Source organism: Notolepis coatsorum (genome assembly GCF_963971535.1).
Source record: "Notolepis coatsorum genome assembly, chromosome: 2".
In the NCBI taxonomy this organism is placed as follows: Eukaryota; Metazoa; Chordata; class Actinopteri; order Aulopiformes; family Paralepididae; genus Notolepis; species Notolepis coatsorum.
The window spans coordinates 26,687,276-26,712,695 of record NC_140166.1 but is presented as its reverse complement, the minus strand read 5'-3'; the positions used below and the strand labels follow the sequence as shown (position 1 = coordinate 26,712,695).

The following is a 25,420-nucleotide window of genomic DNA, read 5'->3' as shown; positions in this document are numbered from 1 at the left end:
GGCACTCGAGAGAGAGAGGGATGCCACACCCGCAGTACAGTACATGTCGACCCGTGAACCCCCCCTCCGGTCATGAACATGTAGGAGAAGACTCGTTATATAATAAAATATTTAGGAGAATACCAAGTAGGCAGAGAAGACTCATTATAATAGGGTGTAGTCCATGTTCACCTTACCTCAACAGGTATCCCCACCTAGCCTCTCTCAACTCGCAAGTCTGTAAGCTACTATGCTGTACACGTTAATGAAATTGACATTTTCGGAAATTCTGACCACAATGTCTTAGGCCGATTTGAAACAAATTCAAAAGTGCAGGTCCTCAGCTGACGGTTAAACTGTCAACCGAATTTGAGCCAAATCAGAAGTAATGTATCACTTATTGTGTCTACTGACGCACAGACACAGGGTCGATTACAACACTAAGCAGAAATTAGTCATATCCTCACATTATGCTTTGCCACATTTAAACCTGCCCGCCATGGAAGACGGACGTGGAGGACAGACCCAGGTCTTTTTAGGCCACATTTGTGCTTCTGCTACCTAGCTAGATAATCCTACTAGTCTATTTCTGGTAGTTATAGCAATACAACGTTATCTACACTGTTTTCAGTGATACCAGCAAAGATATATTATTGCTGTATTATATTATTAGAGCTAACATTACGTCTAGTCAATCAAAGCACAAAACAGGTGAAACATTTGGTGCATGGTTGAAAACCTGAAACCGTGTGACCTGGCCAGGAGTCAGTGAACGGGGGTAAAATAAATGTGTTCTGACATCACGATCATACCTCTGTGTTCTGTACCTGTGGCCTACTTATCGTTTCCTAGCTTTCGTTTCTTAGGTTAGAGAGTGGACAGGGTTCTTCATGTCGATGCACAGTACGGTCCCCCCCCCCCCCCATGTGACATGGATGACGGTCTGCAACACAAAGGGCTGTCTAAAAGGAATCTCTCTGAAGATAAAAGGAAGTAAAAAAAATACAAGATACATGCGTCATCAGCTATGGTGTTGACTGATAAAACAGGCTTTTACTGTGGGTACGATGAGATTAGATTGTTACAATAGACAATTTGACAACATGATCATTCTGCATGGGTCCAAGTTTTTTTGGGTCTCACAAAAATGTCCTGTTGCAATGTTTGCTTATAAGGAAATTAACCTGGGCCTAAGCCATTCCCCTAGCAACGCAATGCCACTGGAAAGGTGTACAGCGTTACTGTTCTCATTCAAATGAAAGAGGAACTTTCAAAGGTTACAGAGGGTAAAGCTCGTCCCCTCAGCATACAGTCCCGTTGGATGGATTACATACACTATACTCATAATCTGACAGACGTACCCAGCTGCAAAAGATTATAAGCTCAGCAAGCGATTTTATCTTGTAAGCTTTAAAAAAAAATTATTCATGAATTATTCCTTTCCCTGCCTGGCTGCCCCCCACACCCAAGAGTATAAAAAAAACTGGGAAGTAGATTAGGTAGGCAGTGTTCCTGGCTCCAAAAAGCGACAGCGTATTGATCAATCAAAGCCAATTCATCCTCCTATGACATCACAAACAGCAATCATTCTGAACCGCTTGTTTAGGCTTGTTCTGAAGACATCACACCCTGGCCAAACGGTAAAAGGTATCTATGTAATCCCCCCTCCAATTCCTACGTAATATTTCAGACTGCCGAATCCAAAGACTAGGGGAAAAACATCCCCCCCCCTTTAATTAAAACACAACATATTCTGATTACTTTCAACTGCTTCTGGATTACTTTTCCTCCAAAACCCCGATAATATGCAGTCAAATGAACAATTTATTTAATATTATAATTTAACAATTTATATTATCTTGTCATTTCTCAATCTACAAGTTCTGCTGCCTTTCAAACTTCTTAGTAATCTAACAAGTAATCATCTGTTTTTCCAAAGTATCTGGTAATGTGATTACTGATTACTATGTTTTTCTTTTTGGTAATCAGACTACAGCAATCCTGTTGGCTGTGATGTGTTCTACTCAGCCGGTCCACTGGCTGTAGAGTGGTTACAGGTGAGTGTCTGCAGCATACTGCAGAGAGAAGGGAGGGGGCAGCCAGGCAACGCAGGGTGATCAAACAGCTGATTTCCCTCCTCTCTTATCCTCTCTGAGAGAGAGAGAGAGAGAGAGAGAGAGAGAGAGAGAGAGAGAGAGAGAGAGAGAGAGAGAGAGAGAGAGAGAGAATCAGAATATTATAATAATGACATTTATCAGACAAATGTATCCCAAAGATAGAAGTATAGTTAACTAATTAACACTTATTAACAGTAGCTACTAGAAATGGTGAAATAGCTTTCACTATTTGAGACCCACAGCACCAGGTGAGACCCACAGTACCAGGTGAGACCCACAGCACCAGGTGAGACCCACAGTACCAGGTGAGACCTACAGCACCAGGTGAGACCTACAGTACCAGGTGAGACCTACAGCACCAGGTGAGACCCACAGCACCAGGTGAGACCCACAGCACCAGGTGAGACCCACAGCACCAGGTGAGACCCACAGTACCAGGTGAGACCCACAGTACCAGGTGAGACCCACAGCACCAGGTGAGACCCACAGCACCAGGTGAGACCTACAGTACCAGGTGAGACCCACAGCACCAGGTGAGACCCACAGCACCAGGTGAGACCTACAGTACCAGGTGAGACCCACAGCACCAGATGATACCCACAGCACCAGGTGAGACCTACAGTACCAGGTGAGACCCACAGTACCAGGTGAGACCCACAGCACCAGGTGAGACTCACAGCACCAGGTGAGACCTACAGTACCAGGTGAGACCCACAGTACCAGGTGAGACCCACAGCACCAGGTGAGACCCACAGTACCAGGTGAGACCTACAGTACCAGGTGAGACCCACAGCACCAGGTGAGACCTACAGCACCAGGTGAGACCTACAGCACCAGGTGAGACCCACAGCACCAGGTGAGACCCACAGAACCAGGTGAGACCTACAGCACCAGGTGAGACCCACAGCACCAGGTGAGACCCACAGCACCAGGTGAGACCCACAGCACCAGGTGAGACCTACAGCACCAGGTGAGACCTACAGTACCAGGTGAGACCCACAGTACCAGGTGAGACCCACAGCACCAGGTGAGACCTACAGTACCAGGTGAGACCTACAGAACGGAACACCTCCAAATTCACCAGCACTTCTCCATTAAAATATATTCCATTTGGCTACCAAAAGCCCTAAAATACCACAACATGTAACATGTGCAACGCAACAATAATAGATGTATTACTTAGCTGCTGGGTCCGGTATTTCTTCATCCAGTCTGCGTTAAGAGTCGGGTCAGAGGTGGGAGGGGAAAGGTCAAGAGTTAGTATAGGAGGTCAAGGACACAAGCACACTGGTCAGTACACACTGTCAAAACACAGTACACAGTGTCAGCACACAGTACACAGTGTCAGCACACAGTACACACTGTCAGCACACAGTACACACTGGTCAGTACAGAGTACACACTATCAGTATGCACTGTCAGCACACAGTACACACTGGTCAATACACAGTACACACTATCAGTATGCAGTCAGTACAAAATACACAATGGTCAGTACACTGTAAACACTGGTCAGTACACACTGGTCAGTACACACTGGTCAGTACACACTGTCAGTACAGAGTAAACACTGGTCAGTACACACTTTCAGTACACATGTTCAGTACACAGTACTCACTGGTCAGTACACACTGGTCAGTACACACTGGTCAGTACACACTTTCAGTACACATGTTCAGTACACAGTACCCACTGGTCAGTACACACTGGTCAGTACACACTGGTCAGTACACACTTTCAGTACACATGTTCAGCACACAGTACTCACTGGTCAGTACACACAGTCAATACACACTAAACACTGGTAAGTAAACACTGGTCAGTGCCCACTGGTCAGTACACACAGTCAGCCCACAGTACACTGTCAGTACACACAGTCAGCCCACAGTACACTGTCAGTACACACAGTCAGCCCACAGTACACTGTCAGTACACACAGTCAGCCCACAGTACACTGTCAGTACACACGGTCAGCCCACAGTACACTGTCAGTACACACAGTCAGCCCACAGTACACTGTCAGTACACACGGTCAGCCCACAGTACACTGTCAGTACACACAGTCAGCACACAGTACACACTGTCAGTACACAGTACACACTGGTCAGTACACACAGTCAGCACACAGTACACTGTCAGTACACACAGTCAGCACACAGTACACACTGTCAGTACACAGTACACACTGTCAGTACACAGTCAGCACACAGTACACACAGTCAGCACACAGTACACACTGTCAGCACACAGTACACACTGTCAGTACACACAGTCAGCACACAGTACACACTGTCAGTACACAGTACACACTGTCAGTACACACAGTCAGCACACAGTACACACTGTCAGTACACACAGTCAGTACACAGTACACACTGTCAGTACACACTGTCAGTACACAGTACACACTGTCAGCACACACAGTCAGCACACAGTACACACTGTCAGTACACACAGTCAGCACACAGTACACAGTACACACAGTCAGCACACAGTACACACTGTCAGTACACACAGTCAGCACACAGTACACACTGTCAGTACACAGTACACACTGTCAGTACACACAGTCAGCACACAGTACACAGTACACACAGTCAGCACACAGTACACACTGTCAGTACACAGTACACACTGGTCAGTACACACAGTCAGCACACAGTACACACTGTCAGTACACACAGTCAGCACACAGTACACACAGTCAGCACACAGTACACACAGTACACACTGTCAGCACACAGTACACACAGCACACAGTACACACAGTCAGCACACAGTACACACTGTCAGTACACACAGTCAGCACACAGTACACACTGTCAGTACACATGCAGCCGCTGGGAATTAATACATCCATACTGCCTCGGGGGGGGGGGGGGGGGGGGGGGTTGGGAAGGTCAGCAGAGTAGGAGGAATAACAAGGAGTGGGCAGCATCACACAGAACTACCCAGAACTGGAACTGAACTGTTACTGATCCAGAATAGGCTTACTGAGCACAGACGCTTCTTTCCTAAAATCACCCTCCTCACACTCACAGTAGTCGGCCTCACAGCGTATAAGCTTCCAATTGGCTCACAGCGTATATGTAAGCCTCCAATTGGCTCACAGCGTATACAGTACGTAAGCCTCCGATTGGCTCCGACATTTTAGGCTTAGCACCACACTAGATTAATGTGATTTTATTTTTATTTTTTTTATTATCTTTTCCCCCCTTCTTTTTTCGTTTTTCTCCCATCCCAATGTTAGTCGTTATGCCAATTCCCACTCGCCTTCCTGGTCGTTGCGCACTCTACCCCCTACCGTCGGTCTGGGAGGGCGGAGACTATCACATGCTTCCTCCGACACATGTGTAGCCAGCCCACCGCTTCTTTTCACCTGGCAGCATGGACTCTCACTGGGGGAGTGTAACGTGTGAAAGGTCACACTACCTCTCCCAGATCCTTCCCTTGCTGTGCAGGCGCCCCGACTGAACTGTAGGAGTCGTTGTTTACAACAACCAGGACCCACCCTCGCCGGGTTTCCCACCCGCTAACACTGCCAATTGTGTTAGTATGGACGTTCGGCCAAGCCGGAGGCACCACAGCCGGATTCGATCCCACTGGCTCTGTGGTGGTAGACAGACGCTCAGTCCGCTGCGCTACCCGGCCGCTCTAATGTGATTGTTTTGAGAAATACAAACAACCCAGAACATTTTAGTTTTAGTTTTCTTTTCATAATGGACCCCAGACTCCTCTCCTGCACTGGCACAGCACTGACGTAGTGTGGAGAGAGGCCTGACTATGCGGGACGGACTACAAATCAGTCGCCACTGTTACCTGCAACAACCAACGTTCTTGTAACTTCTTTGGCAACAGGAAAAATGCTGCAACGATTTGGGTCCCTCGCGGCTAACCATCTCTACTGTCACCAACAAAACCTTTATTGCCATTATTGGTTGGTGTCAGTGTCATATTAAGATTGTTGCCCCAAGCATAGTTTCTGAATATGCCTTGGCTATAATAATTCAGACCAATGCTTTGGCAGTGCTGATGGTCTGCAGTAACAGAGTACCCTGCTGCCCCGCCCTGCTATTAGACCACAACATCAAGGATTATGTCATTTGCATCCATAACCAATACAATGCATATTTGTCAACTCCAAGTGATACTAAGATTAAAGATTAAACTGGACTTTTTGAAGAAGTCTTTATTCATTGCACACATTAACAAATGTCGTCATGCAGCGACACACACATGCAATGGGCGGCACACACAGGAACACAATTGTTGGGTCACAGATGAAATTTTGTCTGGATATGGACACAAATGACATGATCCTTGATGCTGTGGTCAAATAGCAGGCGGGCCGCCAGCAGGGTGCTCTGTTACTAAAGTATTATAGCCAAGGCATATTCAGAGTCTATGAAGAGAGATTATTATAACACAAAACTAAATAGGCCTACGCACCATGCAGGATACAGCACTGGATCCACCTCAGTGGTGCCATTTTCCACTAATGATCTAGAAAGGCCTATAATCTCTTTGAATGTGTATGGCACAATTATACAAGACATCATCATCATTTAAAGTTGTGGGTGTCATAAAAAAACCATTCAGAGAGTCATTCTTTCTCAAAGAAGAACTTCTACGCCGTGCTGAAAGTGTGTGTAGGAAGCTTCATAACGACCTCTCATGTCCTACTCTGAGGTAGAACGCTTCATAACGACCTCTCATGTCCTACTCTGAGGTAGAACGCTTCATAACGACTTCTCATGTCCTACTCTGAGGTAGAACGCTTCATAACGACCTCTCATGTCCTACTCTGAGGTAGAACGCTTCATAACGACCTCTCATGTCCTACTCTGAGGTAGAACGCTTCATAACGACCTCTCATGTCCTACTCTGAGGTAGAACGCTTCATAACGACCTCTCATGTCCTACTCTGAGGTAGAACGCTTCATAACGACCTCTCATGTCCTACTCTGAGGTAGAACGCTTCATAACGACCTCTCATGTCCTACTCTGAGGTAGAACGCTTCATAACGACCTCTCATGTCCTACTCTGAGGTAGAACGCTTCATAACGACCTCTCATGTCCTACTCTGAGGTAGAACGCTTCATAATGACCTCTCATGTCCTACTCTGAGGTAGAACGCTTCATAACGACCTCTCATGTCCTACTCTGAGGTAGGACGCTTCATAACGACCTCTCATGTCCTACTCTGAGGTAGGACGCTTAATAACGACCTCTCATGTCCTACTCTGAGGTAGAACGCTTCATAACAACCTCTCATGTCCTACTCTGAGGTAGAACGCTTCATAACGACCTCTCATGTCCTACTCTGAGGTAGGACGCTTCATAACGACCTCTCATGTCCTACTCTGAGGTAGAACGCTTCATAACGACCTCTCATGTCCTACTCTGAGGTAGGACGCTTCATAACGACCTCTCATGTCCTACTCTGAGGTAGAACGCTTCATAACGACCTCTCATATCCTACTCTGAGGTAGGACGCTTCATAACGACTCTGAGGTAGGACTATTTTTTGTCTCATAGTCAAACTGTCAGCATGTTTCCTAGTGATTTTGAGACACTTGATACAGAACCGGTGTACTAATCCCAGCACTGGGTTGTACTGGGTTTTTCCTCCTACCCAGGAACGGACACCATTACGAGTGGAGGGGTCAGGTTAGAGTTAGGTCAAAGGTCAAGGTGAGGGAGGCTATGGGAAATGTAGCTCCACAGACACCACAGAGGTCAAGGACAGCTAGAAGGCAATGGGTTAGAGGAGTCTATACTTTCCGTAGGCCGCATTTCTGGCAGACGCTCTCTGATTGGCACTGACTGACGCTCTCTGATTGGCTACTGACATGTTTGCCCAATCGCGTGACGAGCTGTGTCTTTGCCCATTTCCGCGTCGAACAGCCTGCAAACTACCTGGCGTTCTATCGCCATGCTCTAAGACAAACTCTAACCTTAACCAACTTCGAAAGAGTGCCTAAGCTTAACCGTCGAAAGAACTTGCCGTCACGCTCTAAGACAAACTCTAACCTTAACCAACTTCGAAGAGTGCCTAAGCCTAACCAGTGTAGAAACTGGCGTCGGCCAATCAGAGAGCGTCTGCCAGAAATGCGGCTACGGAAAGTATAGACACGGGTTAGAGGGTAGGACACATCACAGGCTGAGGGGGAGAGGTCATCCAATCAGCATCTGCCTTAGAGGAGGACTTCGCTAGAGCAGGGAATCTTGGGAAGGGAGACGTTCGAGGTCAGGAGGATACAACATACTGCAGGCCCAGAATGCAGCAGTGCTCAATAGGTTTGACCGGTACAGGCAGACTAGTTGATTTACCTCGTGCATGCAAATGTGTGTATACCCCTGTCCTCTTCAAGCCTTAGATGGGAGGGAGAAAGGGGGGTAAAGGTCAGACAGCCTTCAACCCTTGTTTTTTAATGAAGAATATTTCGGCTCGTCACTGAATGACAGGTCAATGAAAGGTCATCTAAGGGCACATGGTCAGACTGGCAAGCTGAGCCAATCACAGCAGGAGGAGGGACCACTACAATCTACAATGGTTGATGCTAGATCACACAGGGGCATTGGCCTTTTATTGGCGGTTGTCACTTTTTGGCCAAGCTGTCATGGTCCCAGCCAGGGATCATGCCCAAACAATATGAACAGTGGTTTTCTGCCGCCCTCTGGTGGCCAAACGCAGCAACTCCAGATACTGGACTCTCTGAGTCTATGGCATGTTAGTCTAGGTTTGCTGGATTCCTTTAATGCCTTGTTGTTGTCTCTGTTCATGTTGTGTGGTGAGTTTTAGCTTGTCTTTTTAAAAGGTTTATCTTTACATGTTTCCTTAAAAGGTTTATCTTTACATATGTTCCTGAAAGGTTTATCCTTTTCATATGTTTCCTTTAAGGTATCCTTTTGATGTTCCTTTAAAGGTTCATCTCTTTTACATATTTACATTTACATTTACATTTAGTCATTTAGCTGACGCTTTTATCCAAAGCGACTTACAAGTTCTGTACGACAAGACAGCAAGAAGGGTACAACTCTATCAGCTGAGTAACAATGTTTATCAAAGTGTTGCGTGTTACAGTGTAGGTTAGTTTATTAGGACAAGTGTATGACAGTAAGGTTAGTCAGGGTTATATTTTTTTATTTATTTATTTATTTTTCTCTAAGTGTTAATACAGCGTATGCGCACCAGGCTATTTGGCTGCCTGGTGCGCTGTGACACCAACGGCGGAAATACACGGCTCGCTCTGTAAGTACCACTCGTTTGGTAACAATGATTTCAACTGTTTATTAGCAACTCCGAGCTTTCAGACCCCAGCGCCTCGCTGTGTGAAACCCATATTGTACGCTGGGTACCTTTTGAAATTCATATCTGAAATTCTGACCCACCCCCAGCTCAGAAGCAGCGCTTGGTGGTCCAAACTAGCCTGGTAGGTACATAGCTAAAAGTGACTGCGGATACCAAAAGCCCCTGGCTTGCAGATCGCAGTCACGTAAGGGGCTACATTTATGCCAGCTCTGCTGAGTATTGTTTGTTTTCGGGTTTTGCAGTTCGCTTTTGTTTTGTAACAGTTTCAACGTGTATCCTTGTTTGCAACTGCTCAGTAAAAGCCTGTTCACTTTATCCCGTCGTCTCAGCTTCTTCTCTCTCTGCTCGTGTTCTTGCATTTGGGGTCTCCTCTTCTATACCACACCGAAACCCTCACACAAGCTGCAAAGGCGCAAGTCAACATTATGTTCACCATAGGGATGCACGATAATTATGGGGCCAATATCAGCAATTATGACGTCATCCCGATAAACCTGATAAAATGATTGATAGCTCTGATAAAAAAAAAAAAATTATTTAAATGTTTGTACACTTTTTTTTTTTTTTACTTTTTTCTTTTCATGTCAACATTCACACACACAATATATGCTTACTTAGGATTTGACTTAATTCAACAACAAAGCAGTCGGGGCAATGGCAAGCCGAAAACTGTCGAAAATGTGGTTATTTGAAGTTTGGATTTATTTTTTTTACAACTGAGGTAGGTAGATTACATTTTTAGAGACTAAAGTACAGAAAAAAGGTACCGTTGGGTACCGGTATCGATTCACAGGTACCGGTACCGTATCGGTTCAAATGTGAACGGTACCCATCCCTACTGACAAAGTACAATACCTGTTGGTTTTTAGTCCACTCATTGTTCAGGGAAACACATTGTTAACACTTTGAATGTCGACGACGAGAATTGTCGTCTTATCATGCCCCCCGACGATGCGATTTGTCGTTTGATTTTTTTATTAGCGATCTGAATTCATATTTCATCAACCGAGTCTCCCGTTGGTACAGCAGCCCCTCCAGGAGCTCCGATGGGAAAAAACCGCCCCCTATCGTCTATCCCTGTGTAACTGCAGGTCAGTCGATTATACTGGGAGATCCCTGTGGGATCTGTAGAGGTGGAGCCAACTGGCTCCATTGTGCTGGCGAGCCGTCTGATGATGAGGGATCTGATCGCGAGATGGAAAGCAGCCTGGAATATATATTTACAGCAGCCAATAATCAACCAATAAACGCGATCGATATTTGGAATGGCGATCAGGAATTGGAATAATCTTTTTGGAGAACATCTGATCTAAGGTAAGGAGTCTATGTTACCAGTCTTGGGGTAATCGGAGCTGTATTCACTGAGATAACAGCGTGTCCCTATGTGTGTATGTGTGTGTGTGTGTGTGTGTGTGTGTGTGTGTGTGTGTGTGTGTGTGTGTGTGTGTGATCTTGAGGAAACAAGAGAATAGATTTTTCAGCCCGCCTCTATAGCGTGCATAAGTACACATATACTATCGATAATCTAGCGTTTATTTGAATACGATTCATAAATAGACCGACAAATGACAACGTGTCTAGTGTATTCGAGAATATTCCAATAAATGCCGTTTATGGGGGAATGTTTCAATTTTCCCGAAAGTTTTCGAGAGAACGATAGCTTTTCGAAATGCTATAAAAAGGATATGAACCGATTAAAAAACAATCCGTTTCGACAATGTTGACTGCAAACAAGTCATTGATAAGCGACGGGCAGATTAGACACATAGCCATAATTTAAAACATAGATTATGCGTTTTTAACGCTAACATTTAAGTGGATGATGGCATTCAACGGGGTAAAAAGGTAAACAAGGCCGGCATAGAAAGTGTTAATGACATTGACGGATTGTGAATTTTGTGATTGACTAAAATTATATTTATTTGGAAAAATAAATATAGTCACTTTATTTGAAGTCAAAACTGTTCTCTTGGCTTTGTTTTGTTCATAGTAGTAACGCTCATGTCATGATAAATCTGGTTAGGTCAACACTACAGGAATATACATAAAAAAGAAAAAATTATAATACAATAAATATATATATATATCGGTTATCGGTATCGGTATCGACTTTGAGGAGCAGAAAGTTATCGGTATCGATATCGGGGTAAAAAAATCAATATCGTGCACCCCTAGTTCACCATAAATGTTTTTTATAAACCTATCCCTAACCCTCAACCTAACCTTAACCACTCCTACTATCTATAAAGAATATTCTTCCAGGCAGTGGGATCAAGCATCTACTCCATACAATCCCCCACTTTGGAGGCCCTTCAGCTGTATGCTGATCTTCAGAATAAGAGCTGTACACTGATTTTGGTTTTTAAGAAAAAAGTTTGTAAAGCTATTTTTGAAACTACAAGGGTGAAAAATACTGTTTTGCTTCTTTTATTTAGAATACTGTTTTGGAGTAAAACATTTTGTATTTTTTGGTAAGAATATAGGACAGGCACATATAAGCACTATGCTTCAGTCTGTACCTTTTTCAGTCACTGTAAATAATCAAATATTGATAAATGATGATGTATATTGTACTGTGTGTGATGATGACTGAAATAAATAAACTACTACTACTACTACTACTATGGTGACCTTCAGAATAAGAGCTGTATGCTCATTTTCAGAATAAAAGCTGTACACTGACCTTCAGAATAAGAGCTGTATGGTGACCTTCAGAATAAAAGCTGTACACTGACCTTCAGAATAAGAGCTGTACACTGACCTTCAGAATAAGAGCTGTATAGGGCGGCTAGGTGGTGCAGTGGGCAAGGCGCTCACCACCAATGCAGGAGACGCTGGGTTCGAGCCCAGCTCTCCGCATTGCATTCAGCTTTGCTGGTCGTTCATACTAATACATTTGCCAGTATTAGGGGGTGGGAAGCTGATGGGTGGGGATCGGACGTTGTGGACAGCGACTCCTACAGGTCGGTTGGTGCGCCTGCGCAGCAGAATCAGGAAGCGACGGGGGCGGCGTCTCTCCAAAGCGCAGACCCCCGACGCTGAAAGATCGCGCTGTGCAGGTGAAAAGATGCGACGGCTGCTACCTCGAGTACCGGAGGGGACTCGTGCAATGTATGGCTTTGACCACATTACAGCCGGCTTGTGGGAGGCATGGCCAAACAGCGTTCGAGACAGGGGAGGGTAGAATTGGACGATACGAAATTGGGATGGGAGAAAAATAGAAAAAAGGGAGAAAAAGTAGATACAAAAAAAAGAATAAGAGCTGTATGCTGACCATCAGAATAAAAACTGTGTGCTGACCTTCAGAATAAGAGCTGTATGGTGACCTTCAGAATAAGAGCTGTATGCTGACCTTCAGAATAAGAGCTCTATGCTGACTTACTTGATGATGCTGGGTGGAATATGGATGTATTCCATTGGAATAATCCCTCGCAGCTCAGCCAGGCTGTTGACATACTTGATCTTACTGCTGAACTTAGAGCTGTAGGAGGAACAGGACACACAAAGATATATATATATATAGAGAGAGATAGAGAGAGAGAGAGAGAGAGAGAGAGAAGGAGAGAGAGAGACAGAAAAATAGAGACAGTCAGAGACAGTGTGTGTGAGAGAGAGAGACATTACATTGCCCTCAGTTTTCATATGTTTTTTTTGTTGTTCTTAGCTCAATTTATTTAATAAAAAAGTATAATTTTCATATGTACTGTGGCAGATATCATCCCCCGTCCCATGGCTACGTGAAGGATGGGAGATACTACTGACACGCGGAGAGCAGAAGCAATTAGGCAGCTGATTGAATTATGACTAACACACCTGTGCACCACGAGATCACCCACATCCCACACGCACACACACCAGACACACATAACATAAAAGACATACAGAGTATGGTTGAGTGGAGGTGAGGTAGGAGCGGAGTACAGAGAGAGAGTGATTGTGAGGTGAGAGGTAGTTAAGAGGAGAGGTGAAGACGAGAAGGTGTTCATTGTGTACTGGACCCTAGACTGGCTGAGAAACCTCTCTTGTGTACTGACCCTGGACCGGAAGACAAATATTGAACAATCCTTTTTTTGTACGAGAGCCTGATACGTGTTTTGACCCTGGACTGTTATACGATTACCCTATTGCCCATTGGAGTTGTTCTGTTAAACAATAACTATAATTTATTTATTGAAATTGTGCTTGTGTGGACATTGAAATTGTTTGTCTTGGTCCGTGTCGAGCTTGAACACCACCAGGCGCGTCACAGTACCTTAGATACATTCATTCCAATTATTCGCCTGTTCTATTCTCCATCCATCTATCATCCATTGCAAAACTATATTATCATCGACATCCTGTTGGGGATCCCCTTTGAGCGGCCCATCTGAGGTGTCTCTCCTCCACACCACCTGTGGTGCTTTTTTCCCCTATTGCTAGGTTTTTAGTTCCTTGTCTTCATTGGGGAAAGTCTGGGAGTATCACATATTTGGATTTCAGACAGACAGCCAGACAGACAGACAGACAGACAGACAGACAGACAGACAGACAGACAGACAGACAGACAGACAGACAGACAGACAGACAGACGGACGGACAGACAAACAGACATGTAGAGAGAATGACTGACAGACAGACAGACAGACAGACAGACAGACAGACAGACAGACAGACAGACAGACAGACGGACGGACGGACGGACGGACGGACAGACAGACAGACAGACAGACAGATAACATGTGAACTGGTAGACTAGAACCAAAGTCTGTCTAAAGAGAAGTTGGTGCACTCTGCCACCATCTTGATAACGAGGACTAACAAGACTAACCAGAGGAGGCCTTTGCTATGTTTCACCTGTCTGGCTGTGTGATGATGACGTTAACTTGTTATCAGAGAACATTTGCACCACGATAGCTTAGTTTATCAAAGAGCTAATCAGACGTTGTCACGGTTGGGATTTCAGGTAGAGAGTGACTGACAGACAGACAGACAGGCAAACAGACAGGCAGACAGACAGGGAGAGAGAGTGACAGAAGGTGTTTTTGCATGTATTGAACTGGTCTTCTACAAAGTGCCATGTTTGTGAGCTGCCACCAGGGGCAGAGTGGCTACATGTGAGTGAGTGAGTATAGACACACAGACAGACATTATAGACAGCTAGACAGGCATGCAGACAGACAGACAGACAGACATTATAGACAGCTAGACAGGCATGCAGACAGACAGACAGACAGACAGACAGACAGACAGACAGACAGACAGACAGACAGACAGACAGACAGATAGAGAGACAGACAGACAGACAGACAGACAGGCAGGCAGGCAGGCAGGCAGGCAGGCAGGCAGGCAGGCAGGCAGGCAGGCAGGCAGGCAGGCAGGACAGCTACCTTATAAAGGGCCGGGTTATTCCCAGGACAGTCCTTATGAACCAGGAGGGATGAACGATGATGAAAGACTTGAGGTTCTTCTTCAACCTGACAGAACAAACAGGATGAGAGAACAAGAAATCACATCAGCTGGACCTGCTGTAGAGTTGTCCTCTTTACTCTGCGTATACCTGTGTGTGTGTGTATGTGTGTGTGTGTGTGTGTGTGTGTGTGTGTGTGTGTGTGTGTGTGTGTGTGTGTGTGTGTGTGTGTGTGTGTGTGTGTGTGTGTGTGTGTGTGTGTGGTGCCCACTAGAAGTGGTATCACGTTAATATCATTAGATTATGTGTCAAAACGGTATGAACATAATATTGGTACAGGATTACCTCCATCAGAAACAAGGTAGAACAGTCATGTCATACTTAATGGACAACATTAATATAATTTGGTCAATAGGTGGCAGTATAGGACTTGTGTTCAGTAACTTCGCTTTCTAGGGAACCGTACTTTGCTACCTACAGGCGCATGAGGCGAGCTGATCCTCACAACTGAGAGGATTCAGAATCAGTAACATCATGTCCGCGCCTCCTTTTGTCCATGACTAACTACAACCTGTTTCATAGGTGGGTAATACATTACAAAACACACATAAAGGTTAACAATGATACATGCAATGTTGAGAGCCCAATGAGGTGATGTTTGAGTCAAGTTTAAGAAGTTTAAGACGACAAGTAAAGTGATTTAGAAGTTAACCGTCTATTGATGGTGCCGTGTCTCGTGGTACATTAAAATAGAGTGTTGTAATACAATTTCCCATTAATCATTAAAGTGTCGGAGCTAAGTATCTCCAAGGGGATTATAAAGGTTATGCTTGGGAAATATGTACTGTTTGAGTTGAAATGTTGTTTGGTAAATGAATATTGACATATTTGGTACAAGTGTTAAAAGGTGGTTTAGAGGACTAGAATTAGGCCACACTAGCTAGAAGTTAGCTAGGCACTGGAGCTGTCCCACGTGCGCTCTCTCTCTCTCTCTCTCTCTCTCTCTCTCTCTCTCTCTCTCTCTCTCTCTCTCTCTCTCTCTCTCTCTCTCTCTCTCTCTCTTTCTATCCCGCTGTCCGTTAAATGTAAATATAAATCTATTCCTTTGGGTTTCACCATGGCCACGGTTTAGCAAATTCCTAGTAAGGCTGAGATCGGCCATATACACAGTAAATTCCGCAGAGTAAATCTGTGAGGATTCGCCTGTCCCTGGACCTTTTTCCTGTGTTTTCCCTGTCTACTCTCCTCTACTCTTCACCAGCCCCCACCCTTGCGATGATTTACTCTCCTCTACTCTTCACCAGCCCCCACCCTTGGACATCCTTGATCCTCTACCTTCACGCACCTGTTGGGAGTTTGCAATCACCTCGGGAGAGTACATAGGTTGCAGACTCCCCTCCAGTCCTTGTCGGGTCGTTCTGTGTTCTGGACTCTGTGTTCGTTCTGTATCTGTATCTGTGTACACTCTGTGTTCATGGAGTTCTGTACGTTACCATCCTGTACGTTACCATCACCTGCCGCGTCTCCGGCGTGAGACGACGTGCCAGCCATCACCACCTGTCGCCGTTTGCCTGGAGTGGGACACCGTCTTCGCTCTCTAATTCTCTACGGGAGGTTTTCCAGTGTTCCCACTCCAGACGTCAAGCCGGCTCGTCATCGCTCCCGATTCCACGGGAGGAAGGCGTCTCTTCGTGATCCTCGTTCCTGGGGGTGAGGCTCGTCGTCGCTCCCTAGTATTGCACGGGAGGACGGCGTGTGCCCATCCCGTTCCCCTTGGACCCAGGCTCGTCGTCGCTCCCTAGCATTCCACGGGAGGACGGCGTGTTCCCATCCCGGTCCCCTGGGACCCCCTTTGTTCTGCGCTGCCCGTCTGCAGCATCCGAAGAGGAGGAGGAGGATCTCCGTGCCAGGCCCCGCTGTCGGGCCCCTGTTCCCGTGCCAGGCCTCCGCCGTCGGGCCCCTGTCCCCATGCCAGGCCTCCGCCGTCGGGCCCCTGTCCCCGTGCCAGGCCTCCGCCGTCGGGCCCCTGTCCCCGTGCCAGGCCTCCGCCGTCGGAACCCTGTCCTCATCCCTGTAAGCAGCTCTGGCCCTCGCCCTGTCCAAGGCCTTAACCCTGTTCTCTGTCCCTGTCTCCAGCCCGCCTCTCCGGGCCTCTGTCCCTGTCCCCCTCTCCAGTGCCCCTGTTCTTGGCCCTGACACTTAGCCCTGGTCCTTAGCCCTGGCCCTTAGCCTTAGTCCCTTAGCCTGTTCGCCTCTTAAAGGCACAGTGCCGCATTTTCCAGTTTTGCTTGACTCTAGTGTTTTTGTGTTTTCCCTTAAAGGGACTGTGCCGCTTTTTGTTCTATAATAAATATTTGCCCTGTTTTGGCTTACTCTCATACCTGTCTTGTGTTGTGCGATTGGGGTCGGTTACAAACCATAACAAAATTTTACTCAAACTGAGTACATTTTACTCAAACTGAGTAAGATTTTACTCAGTTTGAGTAAAATTTACTCAGTTTGAGTAAAATTTACTCTGCGGAATTTACTGTGTACATATATATATATAAATGCACTTTCGATGCACATTTGATTAAAGGTTCAAACGAACTTGAGCTGGAACACAAATATGAGTGACACAGAGGTGTTGAGGTATTCCTGTGCACTATAGAATAGTGGATATGACTGATGATAAACGAATGATGATAAAGGTAACAGCTATTGATGATGTAAGGAATTGTTTGACAGACAATTAGAATGACAGTGTTATTAAAAGAAGACAGATACGATGTTCTCTTCCAATATGCCTAGACAGAGGTTAACAGGAGAATGCTCACTTTTCACGTGCTTATATTTAAGACACCAAATATGCATAAAGACATAATTAATTACAATGTACAGTACATAATGCTGGATAACTACATTTGAAAAGAAAATGCTATTGAAGTGAACCAGGGTATCCTAAAAGGGTAGAATGTGTACTGTAATGATGAATATGCTTTTGAATTGATGACCAGAACGTAACGAATTATTTTTTGGCCATTTATTTATTGATGAAAACGCATAATATGGTTTTTACCTATACATTCGGATCAGCAGTTCAGCACCTGCACTGTTGGTGGGTGAGCCTAGTAAAGGATGTCGCATTGCGTTCATCTTCAATTAATGGACCAATGCAATAGTCTACCAAAGAACCTTGAGTCGCACTAGGCTGGAAACAACTGGGTCAAGTGATAGTAAACTGGACTGGACGAACAACATCGAGGCTCTACAGGAAGGGACAGAGCAGACTGTTCTTCCTGAGAAGGCTCAGGTATTTTAATGTCTGCAGATGTTCTACCAGTCTGTGGTTGCTGGTGCCCTCTTCTTCGCTGTGGTATGCTGGGGGGGGGGGGGGGGGGGGGGGCAACACCAACACACACAAAATAAACAAACTGGTCAAAAAAGCAAGCTCTGTGGTGGGAGCGGACCTGGACAGTCTGAATAAAAAAAAATCTCTTTTTTTTCTACCTTAAACAGATCTTTTTCAAGTTCCAAGTTTTAATACTCTTATCAAAATGCGAGTCAACAAATGCTTGCTTTATGCAGCCATTTAACACACACACACACACACACACACACACACACACACACACACACACACACACACACACACACACACACACACACACACACACACACACACACACACACACACACACACACACACACACACATACACACACACACACACACACACACACACACACTTCAGAAACAAACATAGTATCAATGAGAGCATCAATCATACACCTGAGTGATGTCTAAAAAAAAAAAAAAAGTGCTGGGCCCTTGGCATCATCCTAAGCTACCCCCCCCCCCCCCCCAGCTACGCCCCTGCCTGTAACATGTGCGTGTGTGTGTCTGTGTTGTCCTACCTCCTGTCTATCATTTGGTAGCATCTCTTCATCCAGTTGAAGCCAGGCATTCTGCGTCGAGGCGTGGCTCCATTCAGATACACTATCATATAGTCCTCAGCCACCATCAACTCTAATGTGCTGATTACATACCTGTAGACCCACACACACACGCACGCACGCACACACACACACACACACACACACACACACACACACACACACACACACACACACACACACACACAGACAGACAGACAGACAGACAGACAGACAGACAGACAGACAGACAGACAGACAGACAGACAGACAGACAGACAGACAGACAGACAGACAGACAGACAGACAGACAGACAGACAGACAGACAGACAGACAGACAGACAGACAGACAGACAGACAGACAGACAGACAGACAGACAGACAGACAGACAGACAGACAGACAGACAGACAGACAGGCTCACACATGCACAGACACAGACAAACACACAAACAAAAGGTATATGAATAAATACAGAGCCTCATATACTAACCTGTCTCCGATAAGGTCTGGGCAATGTGCAATGTGACTCTGTGCCCTCCTATAGGAAGGTTTCTAAATGTGACTCTGTACCCTCCTATAGGAAGGTTTCTAAGCTGACTCTGTGCCCTCCTATAGGAAGGTTTATAAGATGACTCTGTGCCCTCTTATAGGAAGGTTTCTAAACTGACTCTGTGCCCTCCTAAAGGAAGGTTTCTAAGCTGACTCTGTGCCCTCCTATAGGAAGGTTTCTAAGCTGACGTTGTGCCCTCCTATAGGAAGGTTTCTAAGCTGACTCTGTGCCCTCCTATAGGAAGGTTTCTAAGATGACTCTGTGCCCTCCTATAGGAAGGTGTCTAAGCTGACTCTGTGCCCTCCTATAGGAAGGTTTATAAACTGACTCTGTGCCCTCCTATAGGAAGGTTTATAAGCTGACTCTGTGCCCTCCTATAGGAAGGTTTATAAACTGACTCTGTGCCCTCCTATAGGAAGGTTTCTAAACTGACTCTGTGCCCTCCTATAGGAAGGTTTTAAGCTGACTCTGTGCCCTCCTATAGGAAGGTTTATAAACTGACTCTGTGCCCTCCTATAGGAAGGTTTCTAAGCTGACTCTGTGCCCTCCTATAGGAAGGTTTCTAAGATGACTCTGTGCCCTCCTATAGGAAGGTGTCTAAGCTGACTCTGTGCCCTCCTATAGGAAGGTTTCTAAGATGACTCTGTGCCCTCCTATAGGAAGGTGTCTAAGCTGACTCTGTGCCCTCCTATAGGAAGGTTTATAAACTGACTCTGTGCCCTCCTATAGGAAGGTTTCTAAGATGACTCTGTGCCCTCCTATAGGAAGGTTTATAAACTGACTCTGTGCCCTCCTATAGGAAGGTTTATAAGATGACTCTGTGCCCTCCTATAGGAAGGTTTCTAAGCTGACTCTGTGCCCTCCTATAGGAAGGTTTATAAGCTGACTCTGTGCCCTCCTATAGGAATGTTTCCAAACTGACTCTGTGCCCTCCTATAGGAAGGTTTCTAAGCTGACTCTGTGCCCTCCTATAGGAAGGTTTCTAAACTGACTCTGTGCCCTCCTATAGGAAGGTTTATAAGCTGACTCTGTGCCCTCCTATAGGAAGGTTTCTAAGCTGACTCTGTGCCCTCCTATAGGAAGGTTTCTAAGCTGACTCTGTGCCCTCCTATAGGAAGGTTTATAAGATGACTCTGTGCCCTCCTATAGGAAGGTTTCTAAACTGACTCTGTGCCCTCCTATAGGAAGGTTTCTAAACTGACTCTGTGCCCTCCTATAGGAAGGTTTATAAACTGACTCTGTGCCCTCCTATAGGAAGGTTTCTAAACTGACTCTGTGCCCTCCTATAGGAAGGTTTATAAGATGACTCTGTGCCCTCCTATAGGAAGGTTTCTAAACTGACTCTGTGCCCTCCTATAGGAAGGTTTCTAAACTGACTCTGTGCCCTCCTATAGGAAGGTTTCTAAACTGACTCTGTGCCCTCCTATAGGAAGGTTTCTAAACTGACTCTGTGCCCTCCTATAGGAAGGTTTCTAAGCTGACTCTGTGCCCTCCTATAGGAAGGTTTCTAAACTGACTCTGTGCCCTCCTATAGGAAGGTTTATAAACTGACTATGTGCCCTCCTATAGGAAGGTTTATAAGATGACTCTGTGCCCTCCTATATGAAGGTTTCTAAACAGACTCTGTGCCCTCCTATAGGAAGGTTTATAAGATGACTCTGTGCCCTCCTATAGGAAGGTTTATAAACTGACTCTGTGCCCTCCTATAGGAAGGTTTATAAGATGACTCTGTGCCCTCCTATAGGAAGGTTTCTAAACTGACTCTGTGCCCTCCTATAGGAAGGTTTCTAAGCTGGCTCTGTGCCCTCCTATAGGAAGGTTTATAAGCTGACTCTGTGCCCTCCTATAGGAAGGTTTTAAGCTGACTCTGTGCCCTCCTATAGGAAGGTTTCTAAACAGACTCTGTGCCCTCCTATAGGAAGGTTTATAAACTGACTCTGTGCCCTCCTATAGGAAGGTTTCTAAACTGACTCTGTGCCCTCCTATAGGAAGGTTTCTAAGATGACTCTGTGCCCTCCTATAGGAAGGTGTCTAAGCTGACTCTGTGCCCTCCTATAGGAAGGTTTCTAAGATGACTCTGTGCCCTCCTATAGGAAGGTTTCTAAGCTGACTCTGTGCCCTCCTATAGGAAGGTTTCTAAGATGACTCTGTGCCCTCCTATAGGAAGGTTTATAAGCTGACTCTGTGCCCTCCTATAGGAAGGTTTCTAAACTGACTCTGTGCCCTCCTATAGGAAGGTTTATAAGCTGACTCTGTGCCCTCCTATAGGAAGGTTTCTAAGCTGACTCTGTGCCCTCCTATAGGAAGGTTTCTAAACTGACTCTGTGCCCTCCTATAGGAAGGTTTCTAAGCTGACTCTGTGCCCTCCTATAGGAAGGTTTCTAAGCTGACTCTGTGCCCTCCTATAGGAAGGTTTATAAGCTGACTCTGTGCCCTCCTATAGGAAGGTTTCTAAACTGGCTCTGTGCCCTCCTATAGGAAGGTTTATAAACTGACTCTGTGCCCTCCTATAGGAAGGTTTCTAAGCTGACTCTGTGCCCTCCTATAGGAAGGTTTCTAAACTGACTCTGTGCCCTCCTATAGGAAGGTTTCTAAACTGACTCTGTGCCCTCCTATAGGAAGGTTTCTAAACTGACTCTGTGCCCTCCTATAGGAAGGTTTCTAAGCTGACTCTGTGCCCTCCTATAGGAAGGTTTCTAAGCTGACTCTGTGCCCTCCTATAGGAAGGTTTCTAAACTGGCTCTCCTATAGGTTACTCACAGGAAGAGGTTCTCCATGACATAAGGGTAGTTGTCGCAGTCGCTATCTGGCAGGAAACAGGCAGCAAAAACTATGATGGCATTCTGGTCACCATAGTAACCTGCAGACAGGGACATAGGAAGAATAATCAATGTGTTTGTGTGTGTCGAGGGGCACATTTATGAGAAGAGTAACAGTGGAAACGACCCGGGGACAGCAGTTTCCTTTCTGCGCACTTGTTAACAGATTAGACAGTTCAGACCTTGTTAACAGATTAGACTGTTCAGACCTTTTTTTAACAGATTAGACAGTGCAGACCTTTTTAACAGATTAGACAGTTCAGACCTTGTTGACAGATTACTGTTCAGACCAGCCTTGTTAACAGATTTGACTGTTCAGACCAGCTTTGTTAACAGAGAGACAGCACAGGGTGATAGTGAGAGATACAATGGAGAGACACACTTTCTCTCTCGGTCTGAGACAGGTACAAACAGAGACAAAATGTGTGAGCAACCAGGTTACTGCTCTCAAGCCCGGATTAACCAACGGGCCATTTGGGCCGCGGCCCATGGGCCTCGAGCTCCCCCTAGTGACGAGGGGCCTCCACTACGCTCGAGTCACGAATTTGATGACTTTAGACTTGACTTGACCAAATCAAAAAAGACTTGCAACTCGGACTTGAGCCTTTTGACTTGAGAAGACTTGATACCTTCCCCCATGCCCCTATTAAAAATTATGTTATTAAATGTGCCGTGAATTAATTAATTTCCAGCGAATAGACACTTAATTCGTGCAGTCCTGGCTCCTGTGTCACCTGCCGAGACACGCTGTGGGTGTGTTTTGTTTACCTGCAGTCTAAACTGTCATGGCGGCGCCCATGCAGTAGTCGAGTTTTTACACATGGATATTGGTTATATATCGTATAGCTTACGCTCTGCACTCTAGTGGAACCCTATCCCTTATCAATCTAATACTGAATAAATTTCTTCACATGTACACACAAAGCCTGGCCACACCCACATCCTCTCCTCTACATAAGCGGGGACGTGGCCATACTAACAGCTCCTTACCTATTTTCACCACCGACAAGTGTCTGTATACACCACTTGAGTTTAGTGCCAAAATAGTTGTTGGAAAGGAGCTACGTGGACATTGTATCTTATTTTTCACTCTCTCGCAAATTTACGAGAAGAGCTAAGACATAATGTTTGCACCTTCGGAGGGTTTGGACGCTCGCAACGTCACCCTTCACCAGCGCTTCACCATTGCCGCGTCCTCTGTGCGTCGTGGGGTGTCTCTGGCTCCGCGGTCGTGGCAGTCAGACACGCCCGGGCGGCGCCCGGTGGTGCCGTGAGATGGCCTGGTTCCGGCCCTGGTTCCCCCGCCAGTGGACAGTCGGCCGACAGGCCGACAGCTCCTCTGGTGGCAGGGGATTTGAGACGCAGACTCTTCGCCTCAGCTCGCTCTCGACGTAAGGCGGCGAGCAGCAGGGGCGAACGGCCAGGCTTTGATGTTGTGCTGGAGCCGGACGAGAGTTATCTTGCCTCGTCTCCATTTCCGATGGAGACTGATGATTATATGGAGGGGGCAAGAGCTCTCTTGTTCGAAGCCCCAGTAGAGACGTATCACTCTCCCCCTCAGGGAGTGGCAGGGAGTGTTGCATCTCCTTGGGGTCCCTTGTACTCCAGGGTTGGGTTAGAACCTCCGACCCTGAGACAAGATGCCCAGCTATCTGCCGCGTCGGATGGTGGCGCCCGTTGCAGCCTCCCGTACGTGAGGGACGCGAGTGACGTGGAGGGAGGTACGCAAGGGGAGTTGCTTGCCTTGTTCCCCGAGCTCATGGCGGCCGCCGCAGCCGCTAATGGCGTGGCGTTGCCGCAGCCACTGCCAGCACCTGTTCCTGATGACATGATAGGTCATCTCTGGCAATGTCGTCCTGTGAGAGAGACGGGCATTGTCTGCCCATTCTTCCCGTCGATGGACGTGACACAGGGACAGGAAATCTCCCGCATTGTTGGCCTTACCCCCGCCTACGTGCCAGTCACGCGGGTGGCGGGTTTGGTCCAGGGGCTAAAGGACGGGGTGCCTCGGCTTGATAGCCCGATGGCATCCATACTTTGTCCCGAAATGGTGTGGGAGCCGTTGCGAAAGCCGGTTCCCCAAGGGAAATCGGCTTGGCAGTTGGCTAATTGGAGTGACCAGGTGTACATCGCCACGACTCAGAGCCTAGCTGCGACCTCCAACATCGTGCAGCTAGCACGCTACATGTCGGGGATGATGGCGGGCGGGTCGGTATTGGATGACCATCAACAATATCTTCACGCCCAGGCGGCTGGAGCCATCCTGCACCTAACCCAGCTGCAGGCGATAGCCCTGGCCACTCTCTCCCAGCGCCACCTTTGGCTGGAGCAGGCGCGGGTGCCGGAGCAGAAGAGGATTCCGCTGCTCACGGCCCCCCTCTCCGATGCTGGGCTATTCGGGTCGGCCATACAGCAGATGATGGCAGTATGCAGAGAGATGGAGGAGGAGCGCTCTGTGCTCCAACCCCATTTCCCCCGACCTGATGCCACCGGTGATGTCCGGAAGAAGCAAAGCCGGCAGAGGACCGCGACCGTTGCCTCCGCCACCACCGCCGCCGCTGCTGGACCTTCGGCGAAGAAGGTCAGGAGTGGAGGGAGTGCCTCGTCCGCTGCAGCCAGTCGCCCCACGCCCGGAGGTAACGGTAGGGATCGTCGTGACCAGGCTCCCCAGAACCGTTCCTCCGGGCCGGCTCCCCGTGGCAGTGACTCCCCCCCCCCCCCCCCCCCCAACATATGATTTTGTTATTAAATAAAAAAGTCCCTCCTGGTGAGGGACTGTTTTTTGTTACAAAATGTGTGTTTATTCACTATATATTGGGGATACGATGTATAAAACCCTCTGTAAAGGCCGAATGAGTGTTTTTTGTTATTGATTATTATTATTATTATTATTATTATTATTATTATTATTATTAGTATTATTATTATCATTATTATTATTAATAGAAGGTTACTATTTATGGGAATGTAATGATTTATGGGAATGTTATGATTCTGTGTAACCTGTTGGGTGGACTCTGTTGTACTGTGGGTGGATCACCTGCACCTGTCAGGTGATCAGCCACAGCGCGGCGGAGATCATTAAATAGGTGATAGGAATCAGCTGTTGGGCTGTAGCCGACGGGGAAGGCATATGATTTTCTTACCGCTTTAGAACGCTTAGAACGCTTAGAACGCTTCAGCGCTTCAGGACGCTTCGGGAACGTTTTAGATTAGTCTTATTTAGGAAACACTTTAAGCAATTAGACCAGGTTATATGATGCTTAGGATCGCTTTGATCAACCCTCCCATGTAACCTACCTATTCTAATTAAATCGGATCACCACATCGGTGTCT

At 46.5% G+C, this 25,420-nt stretch overlaps 1 protein-coding gene across 1 annotated transcript in view; it reads right to left on the bottom strand.

Moving 5' to 3' along the window:
• Window positions 1–1,017: 1,017 nt before the first annotated feature.
• LOC311223299 (protein prune homolog 2-like) overlaps window positions 1,018–25,420 on the bottom strand; it is a gene marked incomplete at its 5' end in the record, with an annotated part of 49,633 nt that continues 25,230 nt past the window's right edge. The window contains 6 exons of the mRNA XM_084308091.1: window positions 1,018–2,130; window positions 3,276–3,308; window positions 12,795–12,893; window positions 14,779–14,865; window positions 18,695–18,826; window positions 22,026–22,125. Of these exons, the coding sequence (XP_084164217.1) occupies window positions 2,097–2,130; window positions 3,276–3,308; window positions 12,795–12,893; window positions 14,779–14,865; window positions 18,695–18,826; window positions 22,026–22,125 (485 nt within the window). The 3' untranslated portion in view covers window positions 1,018–2,096. The remainder of the gene's footprint in view (window positions 2,131–3,275; window positions 3,309–12,794; window positions 12,894–14,778; window positions 14,866–18,694; window positions 18,827–22,025; window positions 22,126–25,420) is intronic.